The sequence below is a fragment of the Gopherus flavomarginatus genome, chromosome 2 (genome assembly GCF_025201925.1).
Source record: "Gopherus flavomarginatus isolate rGopFla2 chromosome 2, rGopFla2.mat.asm, whole genome shotgun sequence".
NCBI classification, from domain to species: domain Eukaryota; kingdom Metazoa; phylum Chordata; order Testudines; family Testudinidae; genus Gopherus; species Gopherus flavomarginatus.
In genome coordinates this window covers 217,253,406-217,272,224 of record NC_066618.1, presented here as the reverse complement: position 1 = coordinate 217,272,224, position 18,819 = coordinate 217,253,406, and the positions used below count along the sequence as shown (strand labels likewise).

The 18,819-nt window shown below is 44.6% G+C and overlaps 1 protein-coding gene across 1 annotated transcript in view; it reads right to left on the bottom strand.

The window, feature by feature from the left end:
• LAMA3 (laminin subunit alpha 3) overlaps positions 1-16,706 on the bottom strand; it is a 198,997-nt gene extending 182,291 nt beyond the window's left edge. Inside the window, exons 1-2 of the mRNA XM_050939774.1 lie at positions 16,401-16,706; positions 6,633-6,785 (exon numbers count right to left, since the gene is read on the bottom strand). Coding sequence (XP_050795731.1) covers positions 6,633-6,785; positions 16,401-16,706 — 459 coding nt within the window. The remainder of the gene's footprint in view (positions 1-6,632; positions 6,786-16,400) is intronic.
• Positions 16,707-18,819: the final 2,113 nt, after the last annotated feature.

Below are 18,819 nucleotides of genomic sequence, written 5' to 3'. Positions count from 1 at the left end.
CCACTCAGGTGCTGATAGTCCTCCAATGCCTCCCTACATTCTCTCTCTGTGTCACCAGAAGGACAGACAAGTTCTCCAACAATTCACTAGAAAAGAATCAGAGCAGTTCAGCTTACTGCAACATAAAGAACTATAAGTTCTGCTCCCAGAAGTCAGTGACTGACAAACACAGGGGAGCGCAGCAACGGTGAAGACACAGTAACCTTCTCATAAGCAAAGTAGGAAAATACAACCTAGATGGAGCTACAATAAGGTGGGCGCATAACTGGTTGGAAAATCATTCCCAGAGAGTAGTTATCAGTGGTTCACTGTCATGCTGGAAGAGCATAAAAAGTGAGGTCCCGCAGGGATCAGTTTTGGGTCCAGTTCTGTTCAATATCTTCATCAATGATTTAAATAAGGGCATAGAGAGTACACTTCTAAAGTTTGAGGACAATACCAAGATGGGAGGGGCTGCAAGTGCTTTGGAGGATAGGATTAAAATTCAAAATGATTTGGACAAACTGGAGAAATGGTCTGAAGTAAATAGGATGATTTCAACAAGGACAAATGCAAAGTACTCCACTTAGGAAGAAACAATCAGTTGCACATATACAAAATGGGAAATGACTGCAAGGAAGGAGTACCGTGGAAAGGGATCTGGGGGTCATAGTGGATCACAAGCTAAATATGAGTCAACAGTGTAACGCTGTTGCAAAAAAAGCAAACATAATTCTGGGATGTATTAGCAGGAGTATTGTAAGCAAGACCTGAGAAATAATTCTTCCACTCTACTCTACGCTGATTAGGCCTTAACTGGAGTACTGTGTCGATTTCTGGGTGCCACATTTCAGGAAAGATCTGGACAAATTGGAGAAAGTCCAGAGAAGAGCAACAAAAATCATTAAAGGTCTAGAAAACATGACCTGTGAGGAAAGATTAAAAAAATTGGGTTTGGTTAGTCTGGAGAAGAGAAGACTGAAGGGGAACATCATAACAATTTTCAAGTACATAAAAGGTTGTTACAAGGAGGAGGGAGAAAAATTATTCTTCTTAACCTCTGAGGATAGGACAAGAAGCAATGGGCTTAAATTGCAGCAAGGGCAGTTTAGGTTAGACATTAGGAAAAACTTCCTAACTCTCAGAGTGGTTAAGCACTGGAATAAATTGCCTAGGGAGGTGGTGGAATCTCCATCATCAGGGATTTTTAAGAGCAGGTTGGATAAACACCTGTCAGGGATGGTCTAGATAATACTTAGTCCTGCCTTGAGTGCAGGGGACTGGACTAGATGACCTCTCAAGGGCCCTTCCAGTTCTATGATTCATAACTTGGATATGGCTTTTCTGTGTGGCCGTTCACACCTGGACTAGGCTAATGTTTGTGCCAAACACCAAATTAACTCTGCAGTGAAGACATGGCCTATGCCTAGGACCCTACCAAATTCATGGCCCTGAAAAACGCATCATGGACCAAGAAATCTCGCTAAAGTAGAAAGGTTGCAGAATTGCCTTCAGAGCTGGGTGGCTGGAGAGTGGTGGCTGCTGGCTGGGAGTCCAGCTCTGAAGGCAGAGTGACTGCCAGCAGCAGCACAGATATGAAGATGGCATGGTATGGTATTGCCACCCTTCTGCGTCGGCAGCAGCAACACAGTAGTATGGGTGGCAATATCATACCATGCCGCCTTTAATTCTGCACTGCTCCCAGCCAGCAGCTGCCACTCTCTGGGCACCCAGCTCTGAAGGCAGCACAGAAGTAAGGGTGGTAATACTGCGAACCCCCTACAATAGCATTGTGGCCGCTTTTCGGGTCAGGATCACCAGATTGAGAAATGCTGACTTAAGGGCTTTGCATATTTATATTTTTAAATACATAATCATGATTTGTGATAACCCCTGATATTTAAGATTTAAATATCTGTAACTGTGAAGTTCAAAATTTTTAAAATGCTAGGACTGTGAAATTTACCAAAACGGACCGTGAATTTCGTAGGGCCCTACCTCTGGCTCTCGCCATAGAGGTGTAGTGGAGAAATGTAATCAAGATATAATACAGACATGTATAATTCATTTAAATTTGTTTTAAATAAAAAAATTCTATAAAACAAAAATCACAGAAGTTAGTTTAACTACTGAAAAACCTTCATTTCCATCTTGCATTTCTGCACCGCTTTTGCACAAGTATATTAAATGGCTCCAAAAACACTGCGGAATTAATCCTGAACATTTGTGTGAGGTATGGAAGTATTAACCCCATTTTACAGAAGAGAAAACTAAGGCACAGAGAGTGATTTGCCCAAGATCACCCAGTAGGTCAGTGGCAGAGCTGCATACAGAACCCAGCCTTTATCTTTAATTAGTAGACCATGATCCTCCCCTTAAAATCAGTTCACTTGAAAGCTTATTAAGCAAGAACTGAACAGCCTATATGAACAATGTCAATGAATAGTTACTGTAGTCAAAAAGAGAATCTTCTGTAGCACAATGTACTATACTTCTATACACAAATTTCCACTGACATGGGGTCCCCAAACTGAGACATGTTGGCTCAGATCCTCAAAAAAATATTTAGATGCCCACTGATTTCAATAGGACTTAGCCTAAATATCTTTTGAGGATGGGAGCTGTTAGTCCTGATTTTCAGAAGCGCTGAGCACCTGCAGCTCGAACTGAAATCAGCAACTTTGAAGAATCGGGGGAAAGGTCATTCAACCTGCGTACACAAAAACTCAGGCAACTAAAAGCAGTGACCCCTTTTTAAACTGGAAGCTCGAACTTTCAAGTTATTCTCAGATAGAAACACAGAACATCACTAAAAGATGTAGTATATAGATGTGTTTCTCCCACGCCCTACACCCCATCCCATCCCAAAAAAAGCCTTCTGTGCTATCTAACTATATTTAGTTCAATTTTCTATTCCTATTTGTTGTTTTGGTCTATATTATGTTCACCTGTTTTTATACTGAATAGAAGCAAATGAAAATATATTTATAAAGCATATAAAACAGTGGAGATGAAAATTAAGAGGGTTCCCGCTAAAGATTTTATTACAAAATCTCATACACAGAGATATGCATAAAACTGGGGAATTTTTTCCCTACTTCTGAGTTGGAAAGCTTAGAGAAAAGAATCGTGCGTATAAAAAGTACAGGTCAGAGCTATCAGTCTGTTTCCAGAACTCAGACAATGGCAATATTATGAAATAACTGAGAACGAGAAGAGCATAATAGGCCTATTTCCAATTCTACACCAAGTGAACAGTTCCCACCTGGTTTTTCATCCCATTCAACCTTCTATAAACTGAGGGCCAAATCTTCAAATCCTACATTTCTAACTTTAAGCATGAGAATAATATCATTGACTTCAATGGAACTACTCACATGTGTGTTTGCAGGATCAGGATCACAGTTTGGATCAGAAAAATAACGCTTGGCAGAAGCTTGCCTAAGATCAACAATGGCTATTTTACTTTTAATATACACTGTATAATGCAGTAGTAATTTGTGCCTGTTTCAATTTTTTTTTGAGCTTTAGAGATTTTATCGTCAGTAAGGCTACATTTTAGTCATGGGTATTTTTTGTAAAAGTCATGGACAGGTTATGGGTAGTAAACAAAAATTCACAGCTCGTGACTGTCCATGATTTGTACTGTATATCCCTGACTAAATCTTGGGTGCCCTGGGGTAGGGGACAGCCTGGGGGCATTGTGGGTGCTTGGGCGGGGGACAGCCCAGAGGCATTGCAGATGCTTGGGGGTGCACGTCCTGGGCCCCCCATTGCTGCTGGGGGGGTGGGGCAGCGTGGTGGCCTGAGACCCCCACTGCTGCTGGGGGAGCATGGCAGCCAAAGACCTCTTCTGGTGCTGGGGGGAGGAGAATGTGGCCCGGGACCACCGCTGGTACTTGGATTTACTTCAAGTCACAGTTGCAGAAACTATCAGAAGCCTGCGTCCCAAGAAAGGAGAAAAAACTCATAGACAGGAGTTGTAGACCAAGCTGGATAAGCAAGCATCTCAGAGAGGTGATTAAGAAAAAGCAGAAAGCCTACAAGGGAAACGCAGTGGATCTAATTTACATCAACTTCAGTAAGGCATTTGATACAATTCCACATGAGGAATTATTAGCTAAATTGGAAAAGATGGGGATCAATATGAACATTGAAAGGTGGATAAGGAACTGGTTAAAGGGGAGACTACAACAGGTCGTACTGAAAAGTAAACTGTCAGGCTGGAAGGAGGTTACTAGTGGAGTTCCTCAGGGATCGGTTTTGGGACCAATCTTATTTAATCGTTTTATTACTGACCTTGGCACAAAAAGTGGGAACGTGCTAATATATTTTGCGGATGACGTGAAGCTAGGAGGTAATACAGAGAGGGACCGGGATATCCTACAAGAAGATCTGGATGACCTTGTAAACTGGAGTAATAGTAATAGGATGAAATTTAATAGTGAAAAGTACAACGTCATGCATTTAGGAATTAATAACAAGAATTTTTGTTATAAACTGAGGATGCATCACTTGGAAGTAACAGAGGAGGAGAAGGACCTCAGAGTACTGGTTGATCACAGGATGACTATGAGCCGCCAATGTGATATGGCCATGAAAAAAGCTAATGCGGTCTTAGGATGCAGCAGGCGAGGTACTTCCAGAAGAGATAAGGAGATGTTAGCACCGTTATACAAGGCATTGGTGAAACCTCATCTGAAATATTGTGTGTAGATCTGGTCTCCCATGTTTAAGAAGGATGCATTCAAACTGGAACAGGTTCAGAGAAGGGCTATTAGGATGATCTGAGGAATGGAAAACCTGTCTTATGAAATGAGACTCAAAGAGCTTGGCTTGTTCAGCCTAACCAAAAGAAGGCTGAGAGGAGATATGATTGCTCTCTATAAATATATCAGAGGGATAAATACCAGGAAGGGAGAGGAATTATTTAAGCTCAGTACCAATGTGGACACAAGAACAAATGGATATAAACTGACCATCAGGAAGTTTAGACTTGAAATTAGAAGAAGGTTTCTAACCATCAGAGGGGTGAAGTTCTGGAATAGCCTTTCAAGGGGAGCAGTGGAGGCAAAAGACATATCTGACTTCAAGACTAAGCTTGATGAGTTTATGGAAGGGATGAAATGATGGGATACCCTAATTTTGGCAATTAATTGATCTTTGACCATTAGTGGTAAATATGCCCAATGGCCTGTGATGACACACTAGATAGGGTGGGATCTGAGTTACTACAGAGAATTCTTTCCTGGGTGTCTGGCTGGTGAGTCTTGACCACATGCTCAGGGTTTACCTGATCACCATATCTGGGGTCCGGAAGGAATTTTCCTCCAGGGCAGATTGACAGAGGCCCTGGGGGTTTTTCGACTTCCTCTGCAGTGTGGGGCACGGGTCACTTGCTGGAGGATTCTCTGCACCCTGAAGTCTTTAAACCACAAGTTGAGAACTTAAATAGCTCAGACTTAGGTCAGGGGTTTGCTACAGGAGTAAGTGGATGAGATTCTGTGGCCTGCGTTCCGCAGTCAGACTAGATCATCATAATGGTCCCTTCTGACCTTAAAGTCTATGAGTCTGTGGTGCTGGGGGCGGGGGACACAGCAGCCCAAGACCCCCGCTACTGCTGCGGAAAGGGGGTGTGGTGGCCTGAGAATGCCACAGCAGTGGCCAGTGCAGCGGGCCCAGGGGCTGCATGAGCTGCTCAGGCGACCCCCGGGCCAGGCACACTGGCTGTCACAGAAGTCCCGAAGGTCCCGGAAAATCACAGAATCCATGATTTCCATGACCTCTGTGACAGACTTTCAGCCTTAATCATCAGTAAAGATTCACATGCTTCTACACCAAAACACTTATTGCCTAAATGATAGAACCCTACAACTAAACTGGTTCAAAGAAACATTTCTAAGAAACCCCTCATTGAACAGATCTGGACTGAGACAGAGCAAGAACATAATGGGAATGAAGACTACAGGCCATATTCTCAGCTGGTGTAAACTGGCAGAGCACAGCTGACTTAAATGAAGCTGTGCCTATTTATGGCAGCTGAGAATCTGGCCCTATAGTTAAAAAGCTGAATTTACATATGCAGATCTTTAGTGTTAGCTACTTGCTTCTCCCCTGCAGGGGAAGCCTGAATATTTGTATCAACACCCATCTACCTGCCTCTGTTGTGTCTTTCTTTCTGGGCTGCTCTAAATCAATAAATTTCTTCTTTTAAGACTGTGTCCACCAGAGAGCAGAAGGCTTCCTGTGGAATGGAATCCACCTATCGCTAAAGTAATCCTCTTCCAACTACTGTCATCAAGAGTGTGTAGCATGAATTTCCCCTTGAGCCATGGGGGAAGAGCTTATGGAATAAAAGGCAAAGCCTGAGTTCCACGGGGGTGATCCTATGCAGCTTTAGATTAATGAATTGTGTTTAGATTCCAGTGGCATCAATTTATAGCAACCAATATGTTGTCAACATTCCTGAAAAAGATAATCACTTAAGTAAAGTTAAATCTGTAACAATCACAGAACATAAACCACAAAAGAATCACATGCCAGACCAAGATTCTTAATTCAAGCATTTTCATCTTGCTACTGTAAGACCTTTGTATTGATACAGCATATGGCCAAACCCATTAACACTCCACATAAAATGATCACGTACTCACCTGTCCAAGATCTAAAGTGACATTCACTTCATTATACTGTAAGCCTAAAGAGAGAGGAGGACTTTGCCACCAGCGTTCAGTTCCATCAATAGCACTGGTTATTGGGTGAGCTTTATTGGGATCAGCTGCATTGCAATAGTCACAAAACTGTCCCTGAAAGACAACAGAACAAAAGATTTATGCTCAGTTTGATCTGACTGAGAATTAGACACATCTTTCCATTAAATTATGAGTGATGGATCCTACTGCTAACTATGATACTTGGGTAGGGCTTTGATTGGGTGTGTGGTAAGATTTTGTTTTGCTTTTGTATGGTGTATTTCTGGTTTTATGTAAAAATATTTTCCTAATAACTAAAATGGAATGCATAATTAAAATATCATAAGCATTCATTTTCTTATATATTAAACTATCATTAAAACAAACCTTTTCCCAAAGAAACTACAGTAGACCATGTTGATATTAATAATTTTACTGACATTTTAGTGAAACAATCAAGGCCCACTTTTGCGATGACATCAAGATATGCACACAAATTCAGTAATGCACTTAAGCATGTGCAAAGCCCGTTTTTATTCAAGAAAGAACATAGGCCCAGATCTCAAGGGTATTTATGTGCCTAACTCCTATTGAAATCAAAGGGAGTTCGGCACCTAATGACCTTGGAGGATCTGAGCCTTAACCTCTCATTTAATTTTAAGCACATAGTCAAATCCTACACTTTTGCTGACGTTGCCATAGGATCTGTCATTATGTTTGTAATATTGTAATCCATTCACTGGAGTCAAAACTTTTCAGGAGTTTCCAAATTATTTGCATACTGGATTCTGCATGTGGACTTCTGAGATAGCGGATAACAGGATAATGCTATAGACATCCCCCGAATGACTAAATAGCAGCCGATTCTGAAGTGTACAAGTTATGCCAGAGATACCACAGTCTACAGTATTTTGGGTTTTCTCCATTTTCATTTTAGTAGTAGATGACAAGAGTAGACCAGAGATTTAGATTTGGTTTCTTTCACTTAAAATAGTCTTTATTAAAAACCAATAAACAACATGCCTAAACTGCTAAAAGGTGAAACAAAACATCAGAAGCAAAATATAATACTAACATACAAAACACACCAAGGAATAGCTTCTCAATTCTTCTAAGACTTGAGAAAGAGGCCCTGTTTATAAAAAACCCAACACTCCACCCCATTTCCAGCATGCTCCAGGAGCAGAGTAATCTGCATTTCAAAATAGTCAGTTCTCTACTGAGATTCAGTTTCACAGCCTGCATTACAAGGCTACTGGCGCTTCCACTCCTCTCAAAATGAACACTTCCAGCAATGCGTAAGTAAGTAGTCCTCTATATATGTTAGTTCCCTTTATCTATGTTCTACGGTACTTATATGGCCCTCAGTGACATAGTATCTAAGCACTTCATTATTTTTTAAATTTATTTAATCCTCACAACACCCTTGTGAGCAAGAGAAGTACAGTAAAAGCTGTTTTATCCAGCATGTTGGGTGAATGGGGGTACCGGTAAATGTAAAATGCCAGTTAACTAGGAGAGAGGGAGTATGGGTGCAGGAGGGGGCTCAAGGGCATGGGGAGTGGGAAGGGGCTTGGGGTGTTGGATCCAGGGGACACTCACCTCAGGCAGTTCCCTGCAAGTGGCGACCTGTCCCGGCTGTTCCTAGGCAGAGGAACAACAGGCAGCTCTGTACGCTGTCCCCAGGGACGGCTCTGTGTTTTTTGCTGCCCCAAGCATGGCAGTCAGGCAGCCTTCAACAGCATTTCTGCGGGTGATCTGCCAGTCCCGCGCATTCGTCGTACCTGCCGTCGAATTGCTGCTGAAACCGCGGGACCGACAGACCTCCCACAGAAACACCACCAAAGGCTGCCTGACTGCCACCCTCACAGCAACCAGCAGGCCGTCCCCCGCCGCTTGCCACCCCAGGCACGCACTTGCTGCGCTGGTGCCTGGAGCCACCCCTGGCTGTCCCCACCACAAGTGTTGGCTCTGCAGCTCCCACTGGCCGCAAACCATGGTCAATGAGAGCTGCGGGGGCGGCGCCTTCAGGCGGAGACAGCATGCAGAGCCGCCTGTTGTGCCTCTGCCTGGGAGCAGCCGGGACAGGTCGCCACTTGCAGGGAGCTGCCTGAGGTGAGCGCCCCCCGGATCCAGCACCCCAAGCCTCCTCCTGCACCCAAACACTCTCTCAGAGCCCATGCTCCGCATCCCCTCCCACACCCCAATGACCTGCCAGCCCCGTGCCAACTGGACTATAGACTGGACTTTCAATGAATGCCCGTTTATAGAGCTTACCAGTTGGTGAAGTGCCGGATAAAACAGCTTTTACTGTACTAGCATACCCACTTTACAGATAGGGAGTGGAGGCACAGAGAATCATAGAATTTAAGGTCACTAGAGACCACCAGATCATCTAGTCTAAACTCCTGTGTATCACAGGTCACCAACACCCACATACTAAATACAGAGAAAGAGCCGGGCAGATAAAAAAAATCTATGTCTTTTTTAATTAAAAAAAATCAGATATTTAAATTTAAATCAGATTTTTTTAAAATGTAAATGTGGGTTTCTTTTAAAAAATGAATCTATTTAGAATTAAATTTTAAATTATGACAACCTGTGTTAAGGCTTAAACTAATTATAATCTATTAAAGTCATTTAAATTAAATACAAAAGTAATATTAAGCAGTACATTTTTGCTGCCAAGTTTTCAAGAAAGTCAGACCACTGAACTGGCATGGAAATCACTGCCTAAGCATCTGGAACCAGAGTCTGTTGAAGTACTAACCCTTCCTAAGATCAGTGAATCTCAGAGACAGATTCCTCTGCCATACTTTGGCCTTGAGTACACTGTTACTGACACAGGTTCAGTTCCACCACTGTTAACATTTGGCAGCCCTAGTCTAGACTGGTCAGCGGCTAGTACCAGCATTTTAAGAACTGTTTTAATTAGTTTTCCTTTGCACAAGATTAGATAGCATAGTATGCAAAACACTGGCAGCAGCTGGCCTACAGCAGAGTTCTTAATGTTGCTAACAATGAGGCTTGGTCTGCACTAGCAACTTATGTTGGTTTAACTACGTTGCTCAGGGATGTGGGAAATCCACAAGCACCATTCTACCAACTTAACTCCCAGCATAGACAGTGCTATGGCGATAGGACAGCTTCTCCCATTAATACAGCTACTGCCTCTTGCACAGATATAATACAGCACAGATAGCATCTTCACTGAAGTGCTATAACATTGCTATAGACAAGTGTAGACAAGCCCTAAAAAAGGTGAACTGGCATTAATAAAAGTGGGAAAAGTTGCAAAAACAAGGCCTAAAGTGGACATTAGCTTATATTCAAAATTTCCTTCAAGTTCTGTCTATGTCAGGCTGTGTAATATGTTTTGGTGCTGAATCATGGACTTTTGACAAAATGCACCCAAAGAAAAACGAAAGAACATGCAAATCTGGAGAAATGCCTTTTAAGACAATTAAAGCATTTATTTATGGAGGTGGCCAGCCCTTTAAATACATAATTAAAATCAATTTCTGGAAATCCTCTGTCTCTCTCTGATAATATATAAAGTCTATTGTACTGAAAAGGAATAATAATGAATACTCTTTAGAAAATCTAACTGGCTTCTAATTTAACTGCTAGTGGGGTTAACAAAGCTATATTTTTCCTTAATAAAACTATATTCTACTATCCAAATACTCTTAAATAGTTAAAATTAGTAAAGTCAGTTTCCAAGGGTCTCTCTCCCCATCACATTCTATTCCAGTAATGTTATTTTTTATCTACCCTATCTGCCTGCTCTTCGTTTTTCCCCTCATTCATGTGTCACTTTATTATTTTGCCTCTTAATTCTGTTATACTTCATTTTCAGAACACTTCATCTATATTTTGCATGGGGATCTTTTTACTTAGGACCATTATATGAATTTTTAAAAGTTTTTTTTCATTGATATATATAATTTGGCTGCAAAATTAAGTAAAAAAAAACTTCACAAAGCAAAAAAAGGACAGACAAGGAAGTGTAAATAACCCTCTTTCACTACACACACACACCAGCTTTTCCCCCTTGTGTGGTCCTTTCAATTAAAATTATTCTGATTCAGACAAAATAAATACGTATTCTGGCAATTTCATATGGATTATATGATATCTACAGAGACAACATTAAACTAAAACAAAAACGTATAGTCACCACTGTCCAGATCAACTTTATATGACTTTAGACTCAAATACTTTAAAGAGATAAACTAACACAAGTTTTTGCAGGATCTGGACCTTTGTCATGAAAAAGAAAATAAGAAATTTTTTAGGAGAGGCTTGTATCCCACACACTGTGAACCTTACATACATAGCGCAATTTACTTCAGTCTAAATAAGAGAGAATGACTACTACCAATATTTATGTATCTGTCATTCTAATGATTTTCTAAGGCCTTGACTATGCCAAACTTCTTTGGGAAATCTCCCACCATTGCACGAAAACTAGTGCAGCTCCACTGATGATAGCAAAATGAGAGCAAGAGTGGAGACAGGACACTAGTGCATGTTCACCAGTCTTTTTACCACCATATCATCTAGACCTATTCAGGTATAATTGACACAGTGGTAAAAACACCAGTGTCATCATGTCTACTCTTTTGCCCTCACCTTTGCTACCACAAGTGAAGCTGCCCTGGTGCTGGTGCAATGGCTGGAGATTTCCTGAAGAAGTCTACTGTAGACACAACCTAAGGCACCTGTTGTGATATCTAAGGGTTGTGAACATGTATAGGGTTACGGTATAGGTAGAGATTCTAATAAAGGCAGCCCTTTAGCCTTATTTATACCAGAACATTCTGCTGCAAAGGGTGCAGCAACACAGTACAACAACTGGTTAGCACTTGTGATACAAGGCTAAGTTTGTCACTATTTCAAGAAGACTTCATCCAAGATTTAATGTAGTGTTCAAAATGATTTGGTTCTGTCTACACTAGCATTTAAAACATTGTCAACATCAGTGCAGCTGCAGCTGCCCCACTTTCTGACAAGTACTGAACAAGTATAGCACAATACAGACTTCACAAGAAATGGAGTCTGAGTTTGTGTCAGTCAATACTGTTGGGTCAGGGATTAACTCTTGAGAATGTCAAGGATCATTTAGAAAAAAGGCTTGGGCAAATCACACACAGGCTGATGAACTATCCAGGGATTATGTGATAACATGATGCTCCCCCAATCATGCTAAAACCGGGTTTGGTTTTACTTATGTATAAAGGACCAAGGTAAACCAGGGTGCTACTGTAAACTCAGGCTGTGCATTAGTGAGGTTTGCCAGCATAGACACAACTTGTCATATACTGTACTAAGGGTCAGTGATACCATTTTCTATCACAGCCAGAAAGAAGCATGTGTAATAGTGACCAGAGCATGGTTTTATAACAATATCGAAGCATGAGTCTTTAAAAGAAATCCATGTCCACACTGGTCATGCTAGAATTATGCAGCAACAGCGTTGTTTTAACACAGTTCTTGCTAGTGTAGTTTCAGCATTTGAAACTACACTCCCGTGACAGCCTTAAAGATGAGAGAGAACAGAAAACTGAATTAGGAATATAAAATGCATGTGTTGGGAGATGGGTTATTTTAAAGAAACTACAGCACTTGAAGATCTGAACTAAAGATTTAAAAATTTTCCCAATACATAATTCAGAGAATGATCCTGCAACAGCTGGAGTTTCAGTTATGTAAAGTACATTCCACATAACTGCCAACAAAACAGAGAGCAAGAAATGAAAGAAAATAAATTGTTAGACAAATCATTCTCCCTTGCTTCCCACTGGCAATATCTACAGGCATTCCACACTGAAGCCTGTCTGGTAGACTGCACATGTCTGAATTTCAAGTTACTGAGCCTGAAGACATTGTTTGATTTTGGCTGGAATTCATCACCAGGGCAGGTGTGCATTTGCTAGTGATTTAATTATCCTTGTCTCCTGCAGTTCTCCCAAGTGTGCAGAATGGTGATCTCAGTTTGAAAACTGAAACTGCAACAAGCAATCTATGGAAGTATGCCAATGTACACAATTTACACCCAATGAAGATACACAACAGAAAAGAACCTCATTGCAGGTCTTGGTTACATCATAATAATATCTGCCTGTTATGTGCCCCACAGCAGACCAGGTATGCTACCAAATGCTAATTCACATCTGCGCTCTACTACTATCAGCCAGTCCCAGAGACGACATTTATCCATCATTTTGAATCACTGAAATGCACAGTACTGCACTGAATCTGTTCACTGAAAATCATCCTAATTTAGTGAATGGCCAATTTACCAATATGCTGATTAAGGGAAACAGACTGTATGCTATACTGTGGGTTGGACAGTGCCTTACAGGCTCAGCCCATATCAGATAGCTGAGTTGTGTGGAGGGGCCTCACTGCAGTGGAAACCCTAGGAGGAATGGTGGATGACTCACGCTGAATTCTTTCTGTAGCTCCCTGGGAGCGCAAACTCCAGCAAACGCTATGCCATGCATTGAAAGTGTACGCTAACGGTGCCAGGTTAGCTCCAGAGAGCAAAGCTGAGGCCATTCTGCTCCTCCTCATCCTCTTTGGGGAGACTAGTGATGGCACTAGCATAGAGCAGTGACTCCACTTCCCATCCACTTTGTGGTTACCCCATTAACCAGGCATAAGACTAGGAGAAACTCCTTGGACCGTCTCCCCTTGCGCTTACAAACTTGTGTAGGGCCAGCCACAATCCAGACCTGGACATACCTCAATAGTAAGGCACAACGGAGGGAGTTAAGTGCACAGTATCACCTTAACTTGGAATTTCTTTGTTATTGTGGCTATCGTCAATATCAGCCTTAACCTTACATAAACCTTACATTCTCTGCCTGTGAGTTTTTTTAATACAGAGTACTATATATAAGTGTGTGTGTGTTGTTAAAATCTTATGAGCTAAGATTTCATAGGAATTTAATGCACTTTGGTCCATTTTTGCAAGTCTTACCACAAAGACAGATTCTCTTCCCTTATTTAAAGTGTATTTGAACTTTAGAGGTGGAGCAGTTTGATAATATGTACATTGTGCTCTTATCATATTTTCTATGGCTGGATTTCCCTGGCCTTTTGAAAGAATTTCCAACCCCTCTTGAATCACAACAACTGCTCGTAAACTACAGAAGTATTCATGTTATGTATCTCAATGGAGCTTTGTTGAAACTGGAGAGAGACTCTGCTGTATCCATGTTTATACAAATACTGTAAGAAGCAAAACATGTTTCTCTGAGCCAGGTCTGAGCTATCAGTAATCCTTCCAGGAATTTGGATCAGGCACAAACCACAACTGGCTTCTAACCCAGGACCTGTAAGGTAAATATTTAACAAAGGGAATTCTCCTTCTTTCTATCCTCTCCCTACATAAAGTAAAACCTCATTAGTTCACACTTAAAAGTGGTATAGTATATAAAAAGACAAAAGACAAGAAAGCAAGGATATTGCATCATGGAATTAACTTTGTTTACTTATTTGATTTTGTTTATTTGTAGTTTACATTTAATGACTTCTAATACTTTATAGAATGTTAGTAGTATGAGATCACACTACACTATTCTGCTGTTAAAGCACTGCTGAGAAATAGGGAGAGATTGCTGCATTTTCTGTTCAAATTATGTGGTGTCTGTGTTAACCAAGTATCAAACAGCAAGGTTCAGCTGAATATGTAAGGGAGAAGGGATAGCCTTACGCTTAAAGCACAGAACTAATAGCGAAGGTATTCCTGCCTGTCACAAACTTCCTCTGTGACCTTGGTCTAGTCACTTAATCTGCATCCCAGTTTTCCCATCTGTAAAACAGAATGTTGTGCACTTTGTTAGTATTGGTAAAGCACTTTGATATTTTCTGATGAAAGGCATTATAGAAATACAAAGTCAATTGAGAACAGATTATAGTGTGATATGGAAGAAAAGCACTATCAGCATTTGTTGAGGACAGCACACTCCTCTTGATCTTTCCCCTGAAAAAACTATGGAGAGAAACTCCCCGCCCAAACAGGAATGATTCTTGAAATAAAACTGATACAACACAACCCCTTTTTCAAGTTCCTGTAAAAATTGCTTGCCTAGTCCTTCTATCAATTGTAGTCACAAGTTTGATCCCATAATTCTGTAACAACCTATTTTAAATCCTATTTTGACCCTCTTCTCTCTCCCTCACTCCTACCCCAAAACAAATTCCTTTGAAAGTCCTAGAGAATGTTTGTCAAACTATCTCCAACATCTCCCCTGTAGTAATGTACTGCCAGAGCTGATACTGCATGTCCATTGCATTGGATCAGTGGTTAATGTTACTTTTTACTCACCTTCCTGATAGACAAGTTCACGCAAGTTTCTGCCAAACCACCTGGAGAAAGTGTATTTCTATCAACCCATCCCTGGGAATTCTGCTTTCTTTTTTTCTCTTTGTAGCAGTCACAAGGTGCACCTTGGTCTCATGACCAGATAGGTCAGATCAGCATCTGCAGCTTTATCATCATCCTTTCCTACCACCCCTCCCCTCACACTCTCTTCTCAAGAGAGAACAACACCCTCCCCCAACTCCCACAGGAATCTCTGGCATCATCCCACAAGCAGCTTAAGGGGTACATTATGATGTTCAGGATTCAGTACTTGTAAAAACCAGGACATGTGTTGGGTCTTCTTAATACAACTTTAAAAGGCATTTCCCCCTCCACAGCCTAGAGAGCCCTTTCCTGATGCAGCAGTTATTAGTATACACCTCTGCCAGAACTGAAGAATTGAGGATGGGAATAAGCATAAAAGCCGTAAGGCCTCTGATCTACTCTGCCCAACCCTTCAGTGCTTGGGAGAGATTGGGAGAGCAAGGCGATCCTGCATCACACATTTTTCCAGGCTTTCCAGACAGGTGGAGTGGAGGGAAATTGGGCAGCTGGGCTCCTTCCCTGAGCACAGAGGAAATCAGGATCCAGAGGTTATACCTTCACATCTGTCAGCTCTTCAAACACCAATGCAAGGGTGTAGTGAGGGCTCAGGGAAAACAGGCACAGATACAGGAACATACTTGTGCCCCTCTTCTCCTGCTTCCTATATTTTTTCCTACAAACAGTAATGAGATCACTGGGTCCTGGCCTGTCTTCCTGCCCCACAATATAACCTGAGCAACTTACAAATTCAGGGAAACATGGCTTAAAGTAACCGCCACCATCACTTGCTTACTGGGGACTAGTCTTTAAATAGAGGTCAAACAAAATTATACAGCAAGCTTTGGGGAGCCTACAAAGTGCTCCCTGAGGGCAGAGGCTGTGCAGGCAAGGTGCGGTCCTGAGTTCAAGTTGCACCTCTTGCCTATTACCTAAAGAAAGGCCCGCACACCACCGCACCCAAACACGCCCAGACTTTGGGGGAGCTGAGATTCCCATGGGCACTTTGCCAGGCAGGCCCATCCAGGCTTTTAAGCCCAAACTAACCTGGCTCTTCTGGAGCTCAACCCCCAACCGCTCCCCCTCCCCACGCAAAATCTCTCCGGAGTGGGGTGGGGGGAATCGCGCCGCGGGGGCCATCGGCGGGGAGGAATGAGACTGAGCCCAGCGCTGCCTCCGGTGCGCACCTGTGCCGCTTCTCCAGGGCGGGCAGCCGGTGCGCCATGCCCCGGAGGCCCCCAGCCCGTGCTAACCCGGGCCCCTGCGCGTGCCGCGCCCCGGCCGGGGAACCCCGCCGCAGCCAGGGGAGGTACCTGGATGGTGTGCCCCGCGGGGGAGGCGGCCGGGCCTCCCACCAGCTTGCAGTACAGCTCCAGCCGGGGCCTCCCGCCGCCGCTCTCCTCCCCACAGGTGGCCGTCGCCTGGATGCGGGCTGTCTCGGCCAGGTTGAAATAGGGCGGATGGAGGCTGAGCCCGGGCGCCCCAGAGTCGGGCGGTCCCACCTGGGCGGCCCCGGGGCGCAGGGTGAGGAAAGGGGACAAGACCACGAGGAAGAGCCCGGCGCCTGGCGCCAGCGGTGAGGAAGCGGCGCGGCTCCCCTGCAGCGCCGCCGCTGCCATGCTCCGCGGGGTCCCCTGGCGCTGACGGGGCGCACGCGGCGAGGGCAGCCGGAGGTGAGAGGCTCCGCGCGCTCTGCCTGTGCCTCCGCTGTGTGCACGGCAGCCAGTCCCGAGGCGCCGGGCAGAGAACACCCCCCCTGGTGCACAGAGCGAGACACGCAGGGCAGCGCACGCAGGAGGGCTTCTGGCTTGGAGTGAGACATGCAGGAAATATTTGGGTCCTGAGGACTACGAAGTGGGGGCGGGGGCAGCCCTCTTCTGCTGGACCAACAAATAGTGGCTGATAACCAGAGACGGGCCCAGTGGAGGAAGCTGGCTCCCAATCCACAGAGCGCTTGGGAGGGGAGCGGGGTTCTGGTTGGGTCCATTATAGCAGCGGTTTTCAAAGTTTTTTTCTGGCCACCCAGTTGAAGAAAATTGTTGATGCCCAGTGACCCAACTGAGCTGGGGATGAGGGGTTTAGGGCAGGGGCGGCTCTAGGCATTTGCTGCCCCAAGCACAGCAGGCAAGCTTGCCTGCAGGAAGTCCCCTGTCCCGTATTCGGCGGCAGCCTGCGGGAGGTCCCCCAAAGCCGCGGGACCAGCGGATCGTCCGCAGGCACACCGCCGAAGGCAACCTGCCTGTCGCCCTCGGAGCAACCGGCAGAGAGCCCCCCATGGCTTGCTGCCCCAGGCACGTGCTTGGCGTGCTGGTGCCTGGAGCCGCCCCTGATTTGGGGTGTGGGAGGGGCTCAGGGCTGGGACAGGGGATTGTGGTGCAGGAGGTGGTCAGGGCTCTAGGCTGGGGTGCAGGATCTGGGGTTGAGCTGGGTATGAGCGGTGTGGGTGCAGGAGGGGGCTCCGGGTTTGGGGGGGCTCAGGGCTGGGGCAGAGGATTGGCATGAGGGAAGGGGTCAGGGCTCTGGGCTGGGGGTGCAGGCTCTGGGGTGGGGCCAGGGATGAGGGGTTTGGGGTGCAGGAAGGGGCTCCAGGTTTGGGGGGCTCAGGGCTGGGGCAGGGGATTGGGGCACGGGTTTACCTCAGGCAGCTCACAGTCACTGGCGCAGTGGGGGTACTAAGGCAGGCTTCCTGCCTGTCCTGGCACCGCAGGCCACGCTGCGCCCTGGAAGCGGCCAGCAGCAGGTCCGGCTCCTAGACAGAGGCACATGGCTCTCACCCACAGGCACTGCCCCCCCAGCTCTCATTGGCCAGGAACCAGCCAATGGGAGTGGGGAGCCAGTGCTAGAGGCAGGGGCAGTGCAAAGAGCCTCTCCCCCCCCCACACACCCCTAGGAGGCGGACCTGCTGTAGGCCTCTTGCGGAGTGCAGCGCAGTGTCAGAACAGGTAGGGACTAGCCTGCCTTAGCCAGGCAGCACTGCCGATGGGACTTTTAATGGCCCGGTTGGCAGTGCTGACCAGAGCCACCGCGACTCAATGCCTTACATTCCGTGACCCAATACTGGGTCGCGACCTGCAGTTTGAAAACCACTGCATTATAGAGGTAGGCCCAAGTCACAAAACTCACAACCAGATTTGTATCCAAATCTTAACATCTGCAAAGTTCATGGAAGTTTGGCTTCACCGTTCTTGTTCAGCCCAGTGCAGAGATGGGCCTAGGGTGACCAGATGTCCCAATTTTATAGGGAGAGTCCCAATATTTGGGGCTTTGTTTTATATAGCCGCTTATTACCCTCCGCCACCCTCTGTCCCAATTTTTCACACTAGCTATCTGGTCACCCTGGATGGTCTTGACTCACAAAGTTCAGATCCAAGTTTCTATTCCTTTTATTCTTTATAAGAAAATAAGAATGGCCATAGTGGGTGAGAACAATGGCCCATCTAGACAAACATCCTGTCTTCCAACAGTTGCCAATGCCAGATGCTTCAAAGGGAATGAACAGAACAGGGCAATTGTCAAGTGATCTGTCCCTGGTCCTCCGTCCCAGCTTCTGGCAGTCAGTGGTTTAGAGACACCCAAAGCATGGGGTTGCATCTCTGACCATCTTGGTTAATAGCCATTGATAGACCTATCTTCCATGAACTTATCTAATTCTTTTTTAAACTCAGTTATACTTTTGGCCTTCACAACATCTCATGGCAATGAGTTCCACCAGTTGACCTGTGCATTGTGTGA